Raw genomic sequence first — 20,773 nt, 5'->3', positions numbered from 1 at the left:
CCTGTTCAAAAGTTTTCACTTTTAAAGGGCTCTTAAAGGGGTCATATGATGTTGCTAAAAAGAACATTGTGTTTATGCGGTTAAAAATTTTTTTATCCACGTAATGTACATTATTGTTTTTCTTTTATGCCCCACCTTGCTGAAAGCTCGTCGTTCTGAAAACCGAGATGTACTCTGATTGGCCAACTATCCAGTGTGTTGTGATTGGCTGAGTACCTCAAACATGTGACAGAAATGATACACCCCTTACCATACTATGATGACGTGTCCCCTCTCTCGACGAGACAAAACCAGTAAAACCCATTATAAACGAGGCATTTGCTGCATCCAGTGGGGACATAATTACTGATTATAATGATTTATACTGTCTTTTTACGCATTGCGTTGTGTATCGCGCTGCGTAAACATAAAATCACGTCTGTATTTGTGATCAGAGAAACTAGAAAACAACAAGCGGTACTCTACACTGCTCAAAATATGCGCATGAATTATCAGTGGCTAATCCTTTATATATGTAAACGTACTTACAGGCTGTGAGTGAGAAGTATGAGAAATATTCACATCTGAATATTTGGGTTGAACTGTTCTGGAACAATGTTGTAAATACAACTTAACCACTGATTTCTAGTTTTGTCCTCTTTTGGAAAACCAAACAAATTAGTTTCGCTTTCACAACGAAACCCACAGCGTCTCCACGACATGGCGTCAACAACAATACTACATTCTTTCTTTGCATAAACACTTGGGCAGCGTTTTGCAAATATTCCATAGAGATGTGGGGGCATGTTAAAACGAGCCATTTTAGGAGGGTGTGGTTGACACTTAACTTTTATAAAGAATATATCTTTGAATTTGAGACTTTTTAGTCTTTGCAACTTTACAGATTTTCTTTATGCACCAAGAGCTTGTAGAACTCTAAAGAGAAAGGAAAAATCACATCATATGACCCCTTACATCATGTTTCCTTCTTGAGCATCATTGATGTTTGAACCTTTTTTATTAGCTGTGTTTGAGTCCCTCAGTTGCCCTTAGTGTGAAAAGAGGGATCTCAAAATCATACATTCCCTGCTGGAAAGGGTTCAAATATGCAGAAGATGCTAGAAAACTGAAGAATCCGCAGGACATGGAGGATTTTTCTGAAGAACAGTTCTCCATTTAGCTGTTCAGAGCATACAAGGGTCTCATGAACAACCAAAAAAAAAAACCAGTTGTGGATCTTCCACAGCACACAGTATTAAGAACTTTTGATTGGGGTTATTTTAATAATTTCAGAATTTTTTTTGTTTGTTTTGTGCACTAAATGTAAGCATCTTTTATGTAAAATATCTTACTCAGGACTGTACTAAATAAAAAAATAACATGCATTTTGTTTGATCTCTCACATTTTCATGGATTCTGCAAGGGGTTCACAAACTTTAAAGTGGCACTGTCTGCATGAATCCTGATAAGAGACTAAACCATAAGACTAATGTATTAAGAAATTCTGCTGTTTAGGAATTTGCTGGAGATATGGTTGATTGGTTTATACTGTTTTAATGATGGTAATGTTACAGCTGACATCCGCATCCAGTGAGGAACTAAAAAACATCAGCCAAAATGAAGCTGCTGCTTACCACAAAGGGTAAGTGTTTCTGCCTTGACTGGTTTTGATCATTTATTTTGAATTAATCAATATAATTCATGTACAATGGAAGAACTCATACAACGAATACATTTTAAAAATAGCCTAGAAAAAGGCATAGTTGACCCCAACATGAAAATTATTTTAAACACCATCATGTGCAATATCCAATCACTAACTTTCTTATGTGGGATACAAAATAAGATATTTTGAAAAATGTCTCCCTTTTTCTTCTTCGTACAATTAAAGTCCATGGACTTTATTTCTTATTTTGTGTTTAGAAGAATTTCCAGTCATACAGGTTTGAAAAGACAACATTAATGTTATTTAATTTTCATTTTGGTTGTGAACTATACTTTAGCACCATATTTATCCTCTAGTGAATTTGTTAATTTAAAATAGTAATGTATGAAATCGAAAGTTATTAACAGGTAAATACAAATAATAAAATCTAAATCTTTTGTACGTCAAATAAATGTTTGTGAATGCAATCATGTTTCTGTTCTCTTTTTTTTCGGTCGTTTGAATTCAAATCAAATGAAAATTGAAATTATTTTGAGAAAAATGTACCAATAGATGGCAGTAGATGCTTCTGTAGGGAAGTTTTTTTATGATGAAATCTAGATAATATACCAAATGTATTATATAGATTTTATATATGTATTACGAATATTGTGTTTAAATATGAAAAGATGAGATACGTGGTTGAGAAAAATGTCTACAAAGATAACATGGATCGTGTGTAAAAAGACACATTTGGTGAATTTTAACCATGTTGTAAGAAAACCCCACTGGAACAGTCCTCTGTGAAGCTATGCAAGGGATTTTAATGACTATCGTAAATAATAATAGCCTGAATGAATATGGTACAATCGCTCTGATGGGAAAATTATTCTAAAGCTGGACCTCAAATGCATCAGTATTCACAATTAAAACTATGTAAAGGCTCCCGCTCTTTTGCGTTGGATACAAACCAAAACCTCTGGATGCCCCTATCCTGACATGTTGAAAGTCAGTGTCTCCCTCCCACAATCAATTCCTCTTGAGACAATCTGCACCTCCACGAGAGACAGATAAGCCTTCAATAACAGCTGTAGCCCCTTTCCTCGTCGCAGCCAGGACCCCGTTTGGAAAACTCAAGACCGTCTGGTTCGAAAAGCAGCCAATAGAAAAATTCCGCTGTGCTGTTGCTATCTAGTCTCCAGCCTTGCTGACCAATCAGATTGTTGCTAGTGAAGGGAGGGCGAGGTAACAGTGTGCGCGAGAGCCTGAGTGAGTTCGAGGGAAGCCTTATCGCGGAGGCACGGCTAAAGACAACATTTGCAAAATGCCGAATAAAACAAAAAAAGAGAAGGTAAAGTACAGATTACATTCATAACGCGTCTAATTAATGCGTCAGAGAATTCAGTTTGTAAAACAATTATTCTGCAGTATTTACTGGGGTTGTATATTGTAAGTGAAGGCCGCGCTAGCCCGCTAAGGGCGCATTTGTGCCTGTAACGTTATGTCTCCAGTCAAAATACTGACAGTTACGTGTTCAAAAATTGTATTTTTAAATAACAAAAAAGCGGTTTCTTTAGCTCAACGTGACGGGGATTTAAAATAGGAATCATATATGTTTGAAAGAGTGCTGTTCGATAGCTGTTTTACCCGGTGTTTGCGTTCCAGATCAGTTTTCTACAGTAAGATTATGATCGACCGTTAGTATGTGAATAGAGGCGTAACGTTATTAGTTGACAGGTTGCAGCATAAGCTGAACACTCAAAACATGTTCTCTGTCCCTGTATGAGTCAATGATTCAGTGGACAAGCTGTGGGCATCGTTATATAAACGCTCGATATATTAGTGGACAAGTTTGTCCCTTTGTATATGATGCTGGACGGCGTGAACTCAAATCATTTCTCATTCCCAGAAAGCAGCCAATTTTTTGTGAATGTCATTGTCTGAAATCAAAATCTAGTTTCTGTTGGCCATCACCTGTCATAGACCAGCCCTGCAGCATGCCCTGCCCGTGATTTGGCTTGTATTCAGACCATCCCCAAGATAAAAGGAGTGATCAAAATAATAGGAGCCTCCTTTATGAATCAGATGGTCATTTATTTATTTATTTTGTGGTCATTACAGGAACCAACCAAATCTGCAAAAAGCAGCACGAAAAACAGTAATGCCGGTGGCGGAAAGGATGCTGGGACTGAAAATTCAGAAGAGGTAAAGATGACATAAACATATATAAACATATACTCGACCATGGGGCTTGGCACAAATACTTGCTTTCTAAATGTTGTAGCTGGGCTTTTTCGTTCCTCAGGGCACGCAAAGGATAAAAGTCAAGCTTTTTGCGAGACAGTGTTCATTATGCATAATAATCACTGCACTTCCTGTAGATTCTGCGTGTGTTTTTGCAACCACATACAGTTGCACGCTTAGCTTGTCAAACTCACAAGTCTGAAGTGTATCATGTTGGAGGATGGGTAAAGCCCTTGATATCTATCTTGCTCATTTCAATTTCTGCTTTATTAAATAACCAAGATTGAAGTGGCTCTTAAAGCTGTTCTTTATTCTCCTGCATGAAGCAATGCAAATCCCTTCTCAAACTGAGCCTGGACTGTAGTTCTGTATCTGTGTTATTAAATCTAATAGAAGCAGCTTAAAATATATTTCTCTCGCTTTCCTTTTACGTCTCCAAGTCATGCTTAATTTTGTGATGGGGTATGGATCAGTTGTATCAATTGTATTGCATTCAAATATTGCATCACAGTTGCCTATAATTTTTATTTAACAAATTATATAAATATGTTGTCTGCACTAATATTTCGACTTGGTTAATGAAAGGCAGTCTATGTTTGTACAGTTTAATACTTCTTTTTGTATTGTTGTGTTTTTAATGGTTTCTTTGGCATCCACATCCAGTCAGACTTGTTTTTTTAGACCCTAGTAAAGAAGTATTCGTGCGATAAGGAAAATATTTACTACATTTTTGTCGCAGTCGTCTTGCGTCAGTAGTGATTTGTGAGATAATGAAATTCGTATGCGTTTACATATGGACTTGTGTCCCTTTAAGTGTGCAGTTGTACTGACGTAATAGCGTAACCCTGTTGGGACTGAAATATCTCTGTGTTCATCAAAGTGATACAGACGGCTGGAATCAGCGGGCAGAGAGTGTGACGCTGAAGCGGGGGAAGTTTATTGATTTGGTCTATTTTAAGTCAGACTCAGTCATGCAACCCCTGTGACTGAGGCCAGCTTTGCAATGCTGTGGGCAGGCCTCAACATGTATTTCACAGCGCCAGTCTGTTCACACACACACACACCATTTGTTGCTTGGACAGTGTCGCTTCTTCTTCTTCATTAAAAACCTTCAATACATTAAAGCGTTTTTTCCATGAGGGTGCTCGGTTGTTTTGGAAACGTCACATGCTAACATGTTGCTCTTTGAGCGGCTTCAGGCATGGTGTTAGTAATGCATTGTGGTTCAGCATTGATTCTGTGTTCCTATAAACCAGAGATCAGCTTTATTTCTTAATCAATGTGCTTCTGACGCCGGCTGCACACTGTGTGATTATTTTTTTCCCCCTCAATTATGCTGCCTGAGACTAATTTCAGGGATCGTGAAATATTTATTTTGTCATAGGGCAAAATTGGCAGTCTTGAATAGCTTAGTGTGACATTCTCACTGGCGGCCGATTAATTGCCTTTGCAATTAATCTTAGCCTCACACGAAGCTCATATATTGTATTAGCTGTGATGTATATCGCACAGTTTAAAAAAAATGGTGGTGGTTGTTACATGATCTGGCTCGTACAATTTGAAAAAAGAACAGAAGTTTTATTTGATTTAATTTTGGGGACAGTCCCACAGCGGTTAAACTGTGTTTCTCATCTATGGTCAAAACGGATTCTGTGACGCTCGTTTTATAAGGAAGATGCATATTTATTTGATAGTGTAGCTCAGGCTACTCGTGAATGTTTAATGTGGGCTGACTCTGAGGAGGCATTTAGGTTAGGTGAGTACTCGCATGGGATCGGGAGGCAGTTTGCTTGCAGATTGTTGACTGATTTGGTGCGGGGCTTTGTTACAGCAGTTCTCTGTGTTTGCATGGGTTTTATCCAATCTTTTGCCATTGGATAAAACATAAACTTTTTGTACAATATAAGCCGTTTATGCTAGACTTGACAATTGAGAGTGAACGTTTTAATATTTACGTCAACAGAGGCTCACTGTAGATGCCAGAATATCATTTATGGAAAATATCACCGTCTTATCCTAAGCTCTTTCCTAAGTAATGTGTCCAATGTGAGAAAAAAGATTAATGTGAAGTCTTAATTATTTATGACCATCTTTCTGCTCGCCCTTATTTTCTCATATTTTGCCCTTCTTTAGATGCCTCACTCTTTTCACTGGGTGGGAATAGTGCTCAAGACATAAAGATTGTCCCACATCTCACATGAAGCTGTTTTTCTTAATGTTTCCTGTAAATATTTAGCTGGATCTCAATGTTTTATTGCAGTCAGCTGATTCCAAGTGATGAATAATGCAGCCATCTGATTTAAATGTATATTGTTGTTTGTAGTGCTTTCTGATAGCATTGTAAAGCCAGTTATGATGTATAATGCAGATGTGTAAGAACAAGTTTTAAAATTTATATAAAAGTGCAAACGAAGCCGATTGACTGATATTAAAAGCATATGAAGAAGATACCCGTTATTCTAGAGAGATACTTAGAGAGATGCATACATTTAACTGGTGTTTTTATTGACAATGAAGTCAGCCGTTTTAAAGAGCAAATAAATTAAATATACTGTATTATTTTAAGGTCATTTATATGTTTTTGTAGACCCCTAAAGTTGACCATTTGCTTTTAGTAGATACACACTTTTAAAATAATCTTTCTCTTCCGAGAAAGCAGAGCAAAAATATTGATGACTCATCTAGCACGGATGGGCGTATCCAAATATTTCACCAATAAAATGCTTTCCAGAAAGAGTATGTCCCCTTTATCTGATCAGCAGGATTGCCCTTTTCCTCTTTGGTCGCTGTATTTAGTCTCTTCTATTGTGTTTGGCATCAGCAGGAAGACACTGGAGTCTGACCTTCTGTCACCAAAAGTGGTGCCATGGCATAGAACGGCATAATGTGCCCATTTTGATTCAGAACATTAAGTTGTTGTTTTTTTTTCTCTCCAGGCCCAGCAGACAGCCAGCAAGCGTCCGAGTAACAGCACTCCACCTCCCACTCAGCTCAACAAAATTAAGTACTCAGGTGGGACTCAGATTGTAAAGAAGGAGCGTCGACAGAGTTCGTCACGATTCAACCTCACCAGGAACCGGGAATTGCAGAAGCTTCCCGCCATCAAAGGTAGAAACGACTCCAGACAGGACACAGTCATTGTTTTTCTTACTTTGTTGATGATTTCTTGGAATGATCAAGCAGACCTGCCAACATGTACGCATTTTTCGTACTCTGCACGCATTTTGACCCATAAGTACGCTTGTACGATTCGCTGCTCTCTAGGTACGCATTTTGTTGCTTCTCGCATTTCGCAGGTTTGCGAACTGCAAAGATAAAGTTGAAGATGCTGTCTCGCGATCTTCGCAGTAGTGAACGGGCCAGAGAAATGCACATTTCATACGGATTAACGTTACATAAGCAGAGAGCAGTCTGTTTTCTTTGAATTGTTCTGTTCAACCCTCTTGAGTCGATTAACGCGTATACGCGTTATGAGTCATTTTCTCCTGATAACCCCGAAAAGAACTTAAATTACACTTTCAGTTTTGATTGAATCTGTAAAGGGTCTACTTTTATTTGTATACAGACATAATAACAACAAAACTTTGTGCACTTATAAAATAAAGATAACAAACAAGGTGTGCTGTCTGCAGCCTTTGTCTGCGCTGATGTTCATTTACAAACACGTCATTAAAATGAACTGTAACTCCGTGAATACTCAACGAAGAGACATGAGAGATATATCTATAGAAAGCCTGACATGTCTACTTTTAAACGAAACAAGTGCTGCTGAAAACAAATATTCTGTGATAAAGTAATCTATATGAATACAACGCGATGTCTGTTTTTCACGTCTCCCTTCATAATCTTCTAATTCGACCACGCCCACGCGCTGAACGCCCTATTCAGATTCTAATGTTAAATAAAGTTGTTTTTTTTTTTTACTGTTTGCTTCGCGATGAGAGGAATAAGATATAATTCACTCGAAAATGTGATTTGGTTGAGTATTTGAGATTTGATTTCCTCAGAAAAAAATATTGAAACATTTAATTCAGCAGAGATCATAAACATGAGTAAGTCTCTTTTTATTTATTTATATACTTGTACTAGTTTTCACATAACGTGTAAACATTTTACTAGTTAGCCTTTCTTAAAAACTATAATTCCTGACTAAATGTATAATCAAGTGAAACATTATGAAGTTTCAATAAGGGGTGTGCACGGATAGTCGAACCTTCGAATATTCCTTCTGCTCTAATTATTCGATAAATAAAAATGATATTCGAATTTCGCAAAAAAAAAAAAAAAGTTCTCAATTAAACCGAATTTGGTCACTTTCTGTGATTCTCCACAGCATATTTGAAGATGTATGCAAGCAAAAAATAGTTAATTAATGAATAAGGGGCCGTTCACATATCGCGCCTAAAAACAGATGGAAAACGCTAGGCGCGCCGCTTTCTCCTTCTTTCCAAAGCGCTCAGGCAGAAGCGCTTCTGAGGCGTCTGTCATTGCTAAGCAACAATGACGCGCTCTCTCCATGAAGATGCAGAAATTTCAGCAAAGGATAAATGGATTTGCAGCACAAAAAATGGCTTTCAGTAGCTCTGCTACTAAATTTATTTCAAAATGGCAATCCATATACAGATATAATCAGCTGTTCCTTCATCTTGGCTGAGCTTTCAACGTTGTTAAGGGAAAGGATGAAGCTGATTGGTTAGTTCTTGTCACATGACCCGCGGTTTGCTTGCGGCTCTCTGAAAAGTTGAGATGTTTTTAACTCGATGCGGTGCGGACGCGCTTGGAAAAAACGGGCGCGTCGCACCGCGTGCGCATCGCGACCGCGACGCTTCCATTATGAGCGCGCATACCGCACGCCTACATTGGAAATAACGAACTTGAGACGCAATATGTGAACGGCCCCTAAGAACTGCGGTCTTCCTACTTCAACTATGCCGTGGAGAATCACAGAAAGTGACCGAATTCAAGAACATTGTTGCGGCATCTCTCAAGCAACGAAACACCGCTAACTTGGAGAATGCAGTGAAAACTCCTCTTCTCGCGTCTGCCCTAGACCCTCGGCACAAACATCTCAGGTTACTCGATGAAAACATGAGAGAAGTGAGTCCCGCCAACGTCTGTGCCCGTCAGAGTGCGTTTTCTCCGCGGCTGGCCTTATTGTTAACAGACTAAGGAGCCGACTTTCCTCCGATCATATTTACATGCCTGTATTTCTTAACAAGAACATGTAAAACAATAGAAAAAAAAGCAAAAAAGATTTGCTGACAGTTTAAAAGTTTCAAAGTTAAGTGTAGGCTACGTTCCACAATAGCCTAATTGCTGCAGGCTGCTTTACGTTTTCTCTTTTACTTTTTCTTTTTTCTTCGTTAACTTTTTTTATTTTTATTTTTTTTTGCTTTTAATCTGTACTTTTGTTTGTTTGCACGCATTGTTAAAGGTTTTCAGCTACAAAACACGATGTGTGATGTTAAAGCTTATTGTGTGTAAGCTTGTTCAAAATGACGAAAACAAATATAGCTGAAAAATAACGTCTGTCTCATTAAACTTAATTTAAATAAACGAATATTCGAATATCCGTTTTTTGTGAGCTCAAATATTCGAATGTGATATTTGCGGAAAACACCCATCCCTAGTTTCAATAACAATATGCAATACTATACCATTCAAAAGATTGATGTAAATAATATAAATGTAACAAATAAATGTAACTGTAACAAATGTAACAAACAATGCTGTTCTTTCAAAAAAATCCCCCCGAAAAAACCTGAAAAAAAAAATTCTCTGCTCTTTTCAACATTAATAATAATCTATTAATATGAGCACAGAGATGTTTAGTTCTCTGGTGCCAAGAAAAGAGGGGGGGGGGGGGGGGTTGTAGTACTCATAAAATTTCTTCAAGGTTGGCAGGTATGGATCAAGTGATCTGTTGTTGTGTACACATCACAGTTAATGGTGCTTATTGTGTTAACTGTTGGAGGGCAGCCTCACAGGTGCCGTGAATTAGCCGTGTTTAGTCTGTTACTGTGGCAGATGGAGTCTGTTTTGAAGTAAGACACAACAAGTATTTTATTCCAGCAAATTGGCTAATAAATTTGGAACAGATACACTAGGTCTTTAAATGTATTTAATAATATGGAATTATTTATAGGTCTATTAATTATTTGTATATTTGGAATCGATATTGAGAGCTTTCACTGATGAAGATCAATGTTTCTCGTCATTGGATGTTCTTTCTTAATCTATCTTTCCTGTGCTTGTGATCGTGGTGCTCCGGCATCGTCTCAGTCAGGGAGAGTCCTTCCTGTCTGGCCACGCAGGGAGTTTGAGCACATGACAACACATAGACGGTAATTGGATCAGCAGTGCAAGTGTCTGCACTAAGTAGGACAGTGAAACCTTGCCACGGCTCGCAATTTAGAGAGTTACAGTTTAATCTCCAATCTAATCAAGCCGGTTCATTTCTTAGAATCTGATGTGGATTGTTCCTAGAAAGCATACAGTTTGATTAATTTATTCAGCGCTGCATCATCAGCTATTGTGCTGTTTTCATTTTATCAGCTCCTGTTTGGACCTGAAATTAATATCCATCACAAATGGTCAACCAAGAGTTTAAAATGTGTCTCAAATGTTTCCTTTGACCTCTTGTAATCAAGAAGAGGGTCTTCTTGATTTTAAGAGGTCAAAGGAAGCATTTGAGACACATTTTAAATTCTTGGCTAACCATTTGTGATTTGAGACCCTCTATGTTTTGTGAATGCATACATTTACTTCGCTACTGCATGTTTGGTAGCCAAAAAAAAGTGTTAATGCTTAAAAAAAAAATAGAGCCAAAAACTCCTCTTGTGGTACAACGATTGACTGACAGGGCTTGATGCTTACTTTTTTTCCCCCAAAGAGTACATGTGCACTTAAGTAAAAAAAAATCTAGGCGGATGTTAAAACACTTTAGGGGCACAATAAAAATTGATTAAAAAATAAATGAATGTTTCATATCCAAAAACGTATTATTTAATGAAATCATAGCCTTTTAAAGTTCATCAAGTTCACCCAAATTTAATGTTTGTTATACCATTTAAGATACTCTTAATTTTTAAGGACACACTGGGACTTCTGCACATTTGCTCCTAAATGTATTTTAGTTTGCACCAACTGTTTTTAGTCAAAAATGCAGTGAAAGGCTTGCACTGTAAAGGTGATATAGGTAGTTTGTTTGGGGCACATCAAGTTGCTTTAGTATGTACACTACAGTGTGTTTTGGTCACATGAAGGTGATGTAGTTTCTGGCCTGAAAAGTTGTTTTTCCACAGACAAAGTGAAGCACAGGCTATTTGTGAATGATGAACATCAGTGGTTTTGGCCCTAGAGCTGAACCAGGCATTTTTCCACACATGATCAGCACATTCGGATAGATTGTGTCATAATGGGACCCCTCGACCTGCACCTAAACCCCACTCTTGCCAAGTAGTAGTACCCTGAGGAAGGCAGTTAACTGTCAGTCCCCGGGGTTTCACAACTAGAGGCATGATGCTCGCTTTTCGAGAAGAGCTCCTCTTGAAAGAGCTTCAGTGTACTGTTTCTATTATTACTACAATGTGAAACAGCAGTTCGTTGGTTGTGGTAGAAGTAATGTGTTTTAGTTCTGATGCTGTGCATTGACATGCTACAGCAATGGTCTCGATTAACCACGCTGTGTCTTAAAATACCAAGTTGCATAATGCGTCATGAGCGTTCTTGTGAAGCCTTGACCGTTACACATATTCCCCCTTCAATGCGGGGTGCCAAACAGATGTATGCATCAAGAACAATGTCTCCGTCTGTTTGTTTCTGGCCCAGGCAACGCTGTTTCTAGTGGCCTGGCACTGTCTCTGGATGTCCACATGGCAAACAAACAGAGGAAGCATGGAGATCTCCCTTTTCCTGTCTTTGTGTGAGAACTAAGCGAACCAGCTCAGTGTTTTTGTCAAGGAAATCCATTGAAGCGAGTGCTTTTACTTCAGTATCTGCCATGATGCCAGTTTGGATGGCAAATGTGTGTATCAGGGACATTTAAAGTGTTTTTTTTTTTAAACACAACTTCATTTAAAAATAAGCATATTAGTATAAATTTTAATTTATTTTTTTGTTTAATCACTCAGGTATTATTACTAATCATAATTACAGGTATTATTATTATTTAATTTTTTTTAATTATTTTTTTTTTTATCAGTATCGAGTACTGTTACTTTTAATGTTACTAGTGTGCTGGGAGAAGTAATATTTATTATGAATGAAGACTTAATGATTATAAATACATCAGTGGACTAAAAGTTGATTCAGGTAGAGACAGAATGCAGACGACAGTGTGCATCATTTATTTATGCATGCATTTTGTGTGTGAGTAGATCAATTCTCTGTGAGCTCTGCTCTGTTTTCCATCATAAGTGGATTACGTAAGTTTCGAGATAACATATTTCAACAGGCTTTCGAATGAGTGCATGCTTATTTTTTCACAGTTTTGTAAAGAAGATTGTGTCTCATATGGTGGTTGCCTGCAGCAGCATGATCTCAGTACAGCATACAGACGTTCATGCAGTAGAAAGACTGCTCATTGTGTGAGGCATACAAGACTGTCACAGAACCATCACTCTGACTGCTGAAGACGTTTTGCTGAGGAAATTCAAACCTAGGATAACTTGAGCTTGTTTTACTTTGCTTTTGCTTAGGAAAATATATAATACACAGTGTTTTTTTTTTTCATAGTTTTGGTGTACAGTGGTCAAACTGCATTATAAATCCTTAATGTCAGCTTCATGTTCTTTTAAATTTTATATCTTTTTATTTTTTTTATTTTAATACATATGAGTGTTAGGTTTACATAATTTTTTTTTTTTACATTTAGTAAACTATTTAATTTAGTACATTTAGTTTAACTATTTGTTAAAACTATATACATTTCAATCAGCAGTCAGTATTGTTTTTTTGTTGTTGTTAATACCTATGTCTTTGTTATGGATTATTGACGTATTTTGGCTTGCTGTTATGGTATAAATGTTAAAATGCCTAGATAATGGATTTTTCTGTTACAAACATGCAGTATTTCATTTCACAAGATGTTAGATTGGAGTGGTGTGGATTACCTGTGGATTATGGTTAGGTTTTTATAAGCTGTTTGGACTCTCATTCTGATGGCACCCATTCATTTGAGTTGAGGCTCAAAATAATTTTACTATGGATTTGACTTCAGCTTATCAAGTGAGAGTCAGAATCTTTCGTTCTTTTTTTTGTGCATTCTGAACCAGAAATGGTGTCCTATTTGAATAGATGTCTAAATTAAAATGTAATAGAAATGCGTGTGCCTGAGATGAAATAAAGTTGTCATGCTCTGTGTTTGCTGATTTGCCTGTGGAGGTCTTATGACTGCATGTTTGTGCTGTGCTGCTGAAGGGCAAGGTAACCACTGAAGCAATGATTTTTCCACTGAGGTTGGGCTTATACCTACATATATGGTTGACATTCCTGATAAAATCTTTTCACAATATCATATGTGCAACAGGAGCTTCACAACATGCCCTGACTAAAGAAAGTACAGTCTGTCCTGTTTGGTTTGCCAGCACACACAGGTCATTGGGTCGTAATTTGGATGATTAGTCTGGGTTATGTTTAGCTCAAGATCCACTGTGAAAACAATCTCGTATGACCCTAAACACCCGAGCTGTTGGACTGAACGCAGCTCAGTGTCTTGTTGGAGTGTTGTGTTATGTGATAGGAGATGGATCGCATTGGTTGTTTGGGGTTTTGTGAGAGTATATGGGCATCACAGCACACAACTATGTGACCACTTATCATTTTAAAAAGGCTATTTTAATCCACTTGCCCTAAGAACCATGCACAACTGTGCCTCCCGTTGTCTTGTCTTCTGTCTGGGAGCCCTGGGGTTATTGCATGTGCTCTTCAAAAGTACTGGGTATGTTCTTTGAATTGGCCTACAATAGTCACATTATTATCTTGCTATAAAGATGCCTCTGAAGACATTTGCTGAAATGATTTGTTGTTTGTACTTGTTGACCTTGTTCATCTGTTCTATGTTAGCAAATGAACTATGTTAACATTATATTTGGTCATGTTGAGGTCTCTTAAGTGTTAATATTACAAAATTGCAAAAAACTAAACAAAATATTAATGCTGTTGATTGCTAAAAACAAACTAATTAGTCACTCGGCGTTCTGTAATTAATTGCAATTAATCACACTTAATAGTAAAGTTTGTAATCAAATTTATTTTCACATTGAGTCTCCGAATTTTTGCAACAATCATTATACATTTCAGAAGGTTAAAGTGTAAAAAGTTGCAGATTGTTTCCTCTCTTTTTAAATGACAGAGTCATGACTGCAGTGATGGAGTCAGTGTGATTTGATTCACCACTGGTTCATTAAAACGAACCAAACCAATTCAGGGATTCGTCAGATTATGCAAGAGCAATGCAACACAGCTCAAGCTTGTGGACATGGATAGTGTAAAGCTGTGAAGCCATTAGCCAGATGCACTCTAAAAGAAATAGAAAATACATAAAATTATAAACAAACTGCAAAATTCTAGACCTGTTAAATTACTAATTAATCATTTAGGTTTCTGTATTTAATCATGGATAATCACCTGTAGCATTACAGTTTGTAATCATGTTTTACTTTTCACATTAAATCTCCAAATTGTTTTAAAAGGTTTTTTTAATGACCTCTTTTTACTAAGTACTGGATGAATTTTCCCTCCATTGTCTGGGGATGGAATAAATATAGTCATTAGACACTACAAAATCATTTAAAGCCAGACATAAACTGCAAATTATCAGATTTGTTTATTTATTTAAAAACAATTACTGAACAATTACAGAGCATTAAAACATGTAACTTAATTTAAGTGCACTTAAAACAATGTTACGTAAACCCATTACAATAAATGTCACATTTAGCTGTGCCTTGTATATAGACTAGTGTGTTTATGTGTTAAACAGCAAATACTGACCTTACCCATGCAGCCCTAATAAGACTCAACATTAAAGCAAATTAAAAACCAGATTTTTCTGTGCTTCTAGCAGTAGGCAGCTTTTGTTTCTGGCGGAGGCCGAACAACAGACAGGAAGTCAATCGTACGTTCATGAGGGCTTCTCTCACAGTGCCCAGCCCTGCTCTCCATCTGTAGGGCTCAAGGAAACGCAAGGCTCATTAAGCAGTAATCACTGTGGACTAAACGACAAGCCGAAGCTGTGTGTTCTGTGCCATTTGTGTGTGTATGTGTACAAGAGACAGCTCCAGGGTTACAGTCACATACCCATTTGATTTGCTTTGAGATAATCAAATAGGTCCTCTGTGAGACATTTGACCCTGTGCTGCTAAAAAGTCTGCACTGTGTGGGTTGAGGCAGGGCCTTTTCCCAGTCCCTTTATCTTGCTCTGTTTTATACCATCCATTTAGCTTTAATAATTGATTTTCCACCCATCATCATCGGATGTAGGGGCCTATAAAATGTTTTATTTTTTCACGAATTCCATTATTTTTTTTCAAATTAATTTGTTTTTTTTTTTCAGTTTAAATTTTTCTCTACTACTTTTTAATGTTTACATTGATCAAAAAACATGTCTAATTATAATAATGAAACGTACACAATTTCACACCAATTAATTGAAAGTTTAGCAAAAATTACATGTTTAGGGCCCTATGAAAAATAAAAAATTTTCTCACCATTTTGTTACCAAATTCTGTTTTAGCAACTCTAATCATTTGAATGTATAAAAACAACTTAATTTATTCAATTTATGCTTAAGATACCCTTGTGAATCCCCCCCCCCCCCTCTTAACCTGTTAGCCAGCACCCCCCATTATGGGACTCACAGCTGAAAGTGCTCTACCAAACTTATAATTGTAACAGTAACTGCAGCAGTGCAGCAATCATTTACATACCGAGTAGCGAACTGCAAACGCGTCCTGTGTGAAAGCACATCGAGTCCGTGCTGCACCACATACGTAACGCACACGGACTGCATACGCACTGCAGACGGAGTGTGTGTGAAACAGGCGTGAGCAGGGCCATAGCTGGGGTCAACAGGGACCTGGTGAAGGTTGTACCAGTGGGCCCTGTTTGAAATGGTTTAATTTGTATGTTCGTTTATTTTTATTTATTTGTGCTATTTACACAATGTTTAAGTTTTTTTTCAAGTTTGTAGGTGTCAATGTACAGAAACCAAATAATTAAATGTAAAATAGCACTGGATAGTCTTCCATGTAAAAATTAAATATACAATCAAACCTACATTTATTCAAACACCTTCAACATTTCTCACCTTATTACAGTTTTGCTATATATATCAAAAATTATATCTGGTGTCTGAATAATTTTTGGTTTGACTGTTAAAACTACAAAGTAATTCAGTCAAGAGCAGTGAGTGATTTTCATTTTCTTGGATTAACATTACAGCAGCCAGTCGCTAAATTAGGCGCGGTCACTTTAAGAGACGATGAACGCATCCAATATAACACACATCCCATTCTTTTCCTCAACTGTTTACTTTCACTTAAGAAATAACTGACAGTTTTTTCAAGCATAATTTCCAAGGTGGATATTTTGACATATTTTGTATGTATTTGTCGGCACAAGAGCAAAAATAAGCAAATTTGATGTTCAAGTGTTTTGAGACGCCTTTCTCTGCGTGAGCCCTGAACACCAGAACACCGTGGTGCTGAATTGGGCTCGTTCACATCTTTTTATTTGTTGAAACTGCGATTTGTATTTGTTTGTTCAGGTGCAGGAGGGACTTCGAGGAGAACTTCGCAGAAGAGAGCTCGGTTCAGTGTCGCTGTCCGTGATACGCGGCTCTCTCTCTCTCTCGTGCGCACCGAACACAGCGCGCGAGTAACCAGCTACTCTGTTCAGCTTTTCCGCGTCTTGTGTTTGGATGCTTTAATCTTTAAATCGACAAGCGGTAAGGCTTAAAAAGACGTGAAAAAGATAAGCTTTCGTGACGATGCGCAGCAGTGGCCCGTCAACTGCCCTGAGCATCTTTTTATGCTGGCCTCAGTCAGTCGGTTATATAAAATATCAAGGTGAAAGTCATCATAGCTTGCTTAGTATAGACCCAGCCCCCAACCCAACTTTGAGAATAGATTAACGGCGATATTTTTTTTATCGCCTGATAAGAGTCTCACGTTAACGCAGCACGTTAACGCCGATAACGGCCCACCACTAGAAAATATATTTCCCAATACTATTGAAGGCTTCTACAAACTATTTAGTCAGTAAACATACCACTGCATAGTTTTTTTCCATTATAAAACACTAGACAGAAACTTAGACATCATATAAGCGATTTATTTGAGCACTAGAAAAATACAATAAGAAAAATTTGAGTAAGAATAACAAGAAAAAAAAAAAAAGATTTAACTTTGCCAGTTACAGAAATGCAGCATTTACAATGAATTACGATGCAAATAAATGCTGATGTGCTGATGGCCACTTATACAGATGGTAATAACACAAATGTGCCATACAGTAAATAATCCACTCTCTCTATTCATATAGACACGATCACTTTGATAGCCATGATCATACAGTAATAGCGAGCTGATTTGGGCTGATTTGCACTCAGACAGATGGTAATCATGCAGATACATTCACATTCAACATAAAACACACTCTCACATATATAAAAACTGTTGAAAAATAAAAGAAACAAAGAAAAAGGCGATCGCTATAAGTTCCGCCTCCATCAGCTGACAGGTGCATCAGAGCACGTCACGAGGGAGCACCAAAATTCAAATAAACTATCTTTCGCCTAGCTTTCATTCATTCTTTTTTCCAGTGGATCGTCTCATTCTGTTTGTGACACTGTACGCTGCAAAACCATGCCGTTTTTTTACTACCAAGACGCAGTTTCCGACCGTGAGTTATTCCATAATGGACGCAAACAGTTCTGTCGCTGAAGAACTGAAACGTAAACAAAGGAATTATTACAACGTATTACAACCATATTACCATATTACAATGTTATTGCTTCGTTGGAATAAACGTGCTTTATGAGATGTCGTTCAGTGGACCCTTACCTTCCTAATTAAACCGGGATTTACAGCTGTGGATGTGTTTATGACTCGTTATTACGACGGATCTGGTACTGTATCTGGTATGTACTGCGTTTCTAATGTTCATGTTTTTTATGTGTACTGCTTGCACAAATGTAGCAAATACAGTCTTTATAAGCTTTCCATTGAAAAACAGCGATCTGTCGTCGATGCTTTGAGGCTTAGATCTTTATAATGATACATAGATTGTCAAGATTGAATTTGTCCCGTTTCATTTGATCTATTCGTAAACACTGACACGTGCGAGTTTAGGTGCTTTCAGGACGAAGGGTCGGGGTGCTGGCTAACAAGTTAAATTCCTTTAATTATTGAAAATTGTATCTGTTTATTATTGTTGTTGATCACTGAAGATTTGCCACAGATGCAAAGAGAATTTACGAAAGGACAATAAACTAAACTAACTAAAGGTAAACTTTATTTTTTGGCTAACAAAGAGGATCTGCTATTAAAATTAACACATGGAAGAAATTTTGTGTGATAGTAATAGTAGTTTATGTCCTCATAATCGTATATTTATGTTGCTGAAATCACCGTATGCACAGCTCGTGTTTCAGTTCGAGTAGTAATCAGAATTTACAGTAAATTGCATTTACAGTAAATTGTTTTTATGACTGGATTCCGCGATTCCATCCATGTTTTCAGTATCGAGGAAATCATAGGGCCCTACGGATGATATTTGATTGGCCGATCATGCTTTAGGTCTAAATCAGGGCTTATATATGACATTTCTGCATGCAAGAATACACACATTCAGAAAGCTCCGGTTAATAGAGAACGAGTTACATTGTGTGGAATTTCTATTTGAATTCTATTATTTTGATTCCTCAACCATTTTTGATGCATAAACTTGTATATGTGTTTTTTATTTAGACATAAGGTGAGTGCTGGCAGTCGTCTCATGCATCAGTAGAAATGGTTTGTGTACACAAGCACACGCTCAGTCTCACAGGTGTCACTCGTCACAGCAAAGATCTGTCACAAATCCAATTTAAGAGCTCACCAGAGATATGTGTTCCCACTGATAACAGTAATAACAGTTTATCTTGCAATTATCTTAATGGCACGGAGATGTCTCCCTGCAGATGCTTAGTTATTAGTGATTTTCATTACTTAACCTAAACACAACCCTGAAGAGAGTCATCTTAGATCACAGTGAGTCCTGGAGCTGGTTTGGTGCTGCTAGTGGAGACCGTTCTACCATTTAAAAGTTTGGAGTCAGTGAGATTTTAAAAGAAGTCTATTATGCTCACCAGGGTTACATTTATTTTGTCAAAATATTTCAATGTATTTCTAAGAGTTGACATTTATATCACTGTATCGGCCATCTCTGTAGTTTTGACTGCTATATTGCCAACCCCAAATACATAAAAGTGGTCAAATAAAATATTAACTATTGGTATCTGCCTCAGATTTCCTGATAGGTGCATCCCCACCATTTATGATTGTCTTCTGACTCTGATTATTTTGTTTCATGCTTTTAGCTGTATAAACGAGTGCATATTTGATTTGATTAGATCAATATGAAATCCATCCAGTGCATTCATCAGCAGAAAACCTGCAGGCTTCAGGCCATCCTCTACCTCCATTACTGTCCTCCTCCTCCTCTCATCACTCTCAGAGCTTCTTCTCTGGCATTGCATAAGATCTCTGAATCACACACTCCTACGTCAGACTGCAGGATGTTGAGGTTCATGGCCTGCAGCTATTCTGGAAATCCTGCAATCCTCCGCCAGCTTAAAGCATTGTGGAAAGAATTCAGTTGAGTCAGCAGGGTTAAAAAATGACGCGTGTTTCATACTTGCACACAGGACACTATCTCTCAAAGAAACTTGACAATGAAAACAAAGTTTTTTTGTCTGAGGTACCTGCTGCATTTGTGTTGTGATTTCAGTCATTGTGCTCTTTGTGTTTGGTGACATGTGAAGGGGAAGTGTTCTTCTGATGGAGCTGCTGCAGTGCAGCTCTCTGTGGATCCTGTTTAATATAGATTCATTGAAGCTGTTGTCTGTGCCCCAGATTCTAGTCCTGCGCTGCTCAAAAGTGGGTCAATCCCCCATCCTTTCCTCATTACCCTGTGCTGTCCATCTCGATAGACAGGCTCTGTTTAACAGAAACCGCTGTCAGACTTGATACCTCTTCTGAGTGATTTTAAAATGAGAAATCACAGCTAGTTTACTGATTACAATATTTCAGGACCACTTGTTGGAGTTTAGGAGTTTGCCTGATGCATGTGCAAGTTGTATAACATTTGCTGACTAAATGTTTTTTTCCTTACTCTAATAGAACTTTAGAACTTAGTACGACTTTGCAATAGAAGTGAAACAATTATATCTCTTTTTCAGCCTTTCTTCTTTTTGTATATTTTCTCTGTAATGGCTTAAAAAACACAGTAGCAATCAACAAAATGCTTAACACATTTAAAATAAGCAAGACAGTATTTTTCCCTTAGTGAACACAGTGAAATGTAATCTCTAGTTATGTGAACCAAAATAATAATACATAGCAATAAAATAAACAAATATTTCCATACATACCCGCATACAATTTTAAGTCATCGTCAGTTTAAATTATTGTTGCATAGAAATGAAAACTGCCTAATTCAAAGTAAAAAATTGCAAAAGTAGTCTAATAATTTAGTCTAATATTTTTATTTTTTTAGGAAATGTGTCAAAAAATAATATTCACAAAGTTCCTATAATTAATACTTTTCAGCAAGGACACATTAAATGCATCAAAAGTAACAGTAAGAAAACAGTTTCGTTTTCACAAAAAAGTGAGCAGCACAACTCTTTTAACTGATGAT

The 20,773-nt window shown here is 37.3% G+C and overlaps 1 protein-coding gene across 1 annotated transcript in view; it reads left to right on the top strand.

The window, feature by feature from the left end:
- Nucleotides 1–2,816: 2,816 nt before the first annotated feature.
- LOC132157404 (serine/threonine-protein phosphatase 2A 56 kDa regulatory subunit delta isoform-like) overlaps nt 2,817–20,773 on the top strand; it is a 35,558-nt gene continuing 17,601 nt past the window's right edge. Inside the window, exons 1-3 of the mRNA XM_059566752.1 lie at nt 2,817–2,975; nt 3,746–3,829; nt 6,805–6,976. Of these exons, the coding sequence (XP_059422735.1) occupies nt 2,949–2,975; nt 3,746–3,829; nt 6,805–6,976 (283 nt within the window). The 5' untranslated portion in view covers nt 2,817–2,948. The remainder of the gene's footprint in view (nt 2,976–3,745; nt 3,830–6,804; nt 6,977–20,773) is intronic.

The sequence above is a fragment of the Carassius carassius genome, chromosome 14, assembly GCF_963082965.1.
Source record: "Carassius carassius chromosome 14, fCarCar2.1, whole genome shotgun sequence".
NCBI lineage: Eukaryota > Metazoa > Chordata > Actinopteri > Cypriniformes > Cyprinidae > Carassius > Carassius carassius.
Note: the sequence above shows the minus strand (reverse complement) of the source record. Positions and strands in the feature narration are given on the sequence as shown.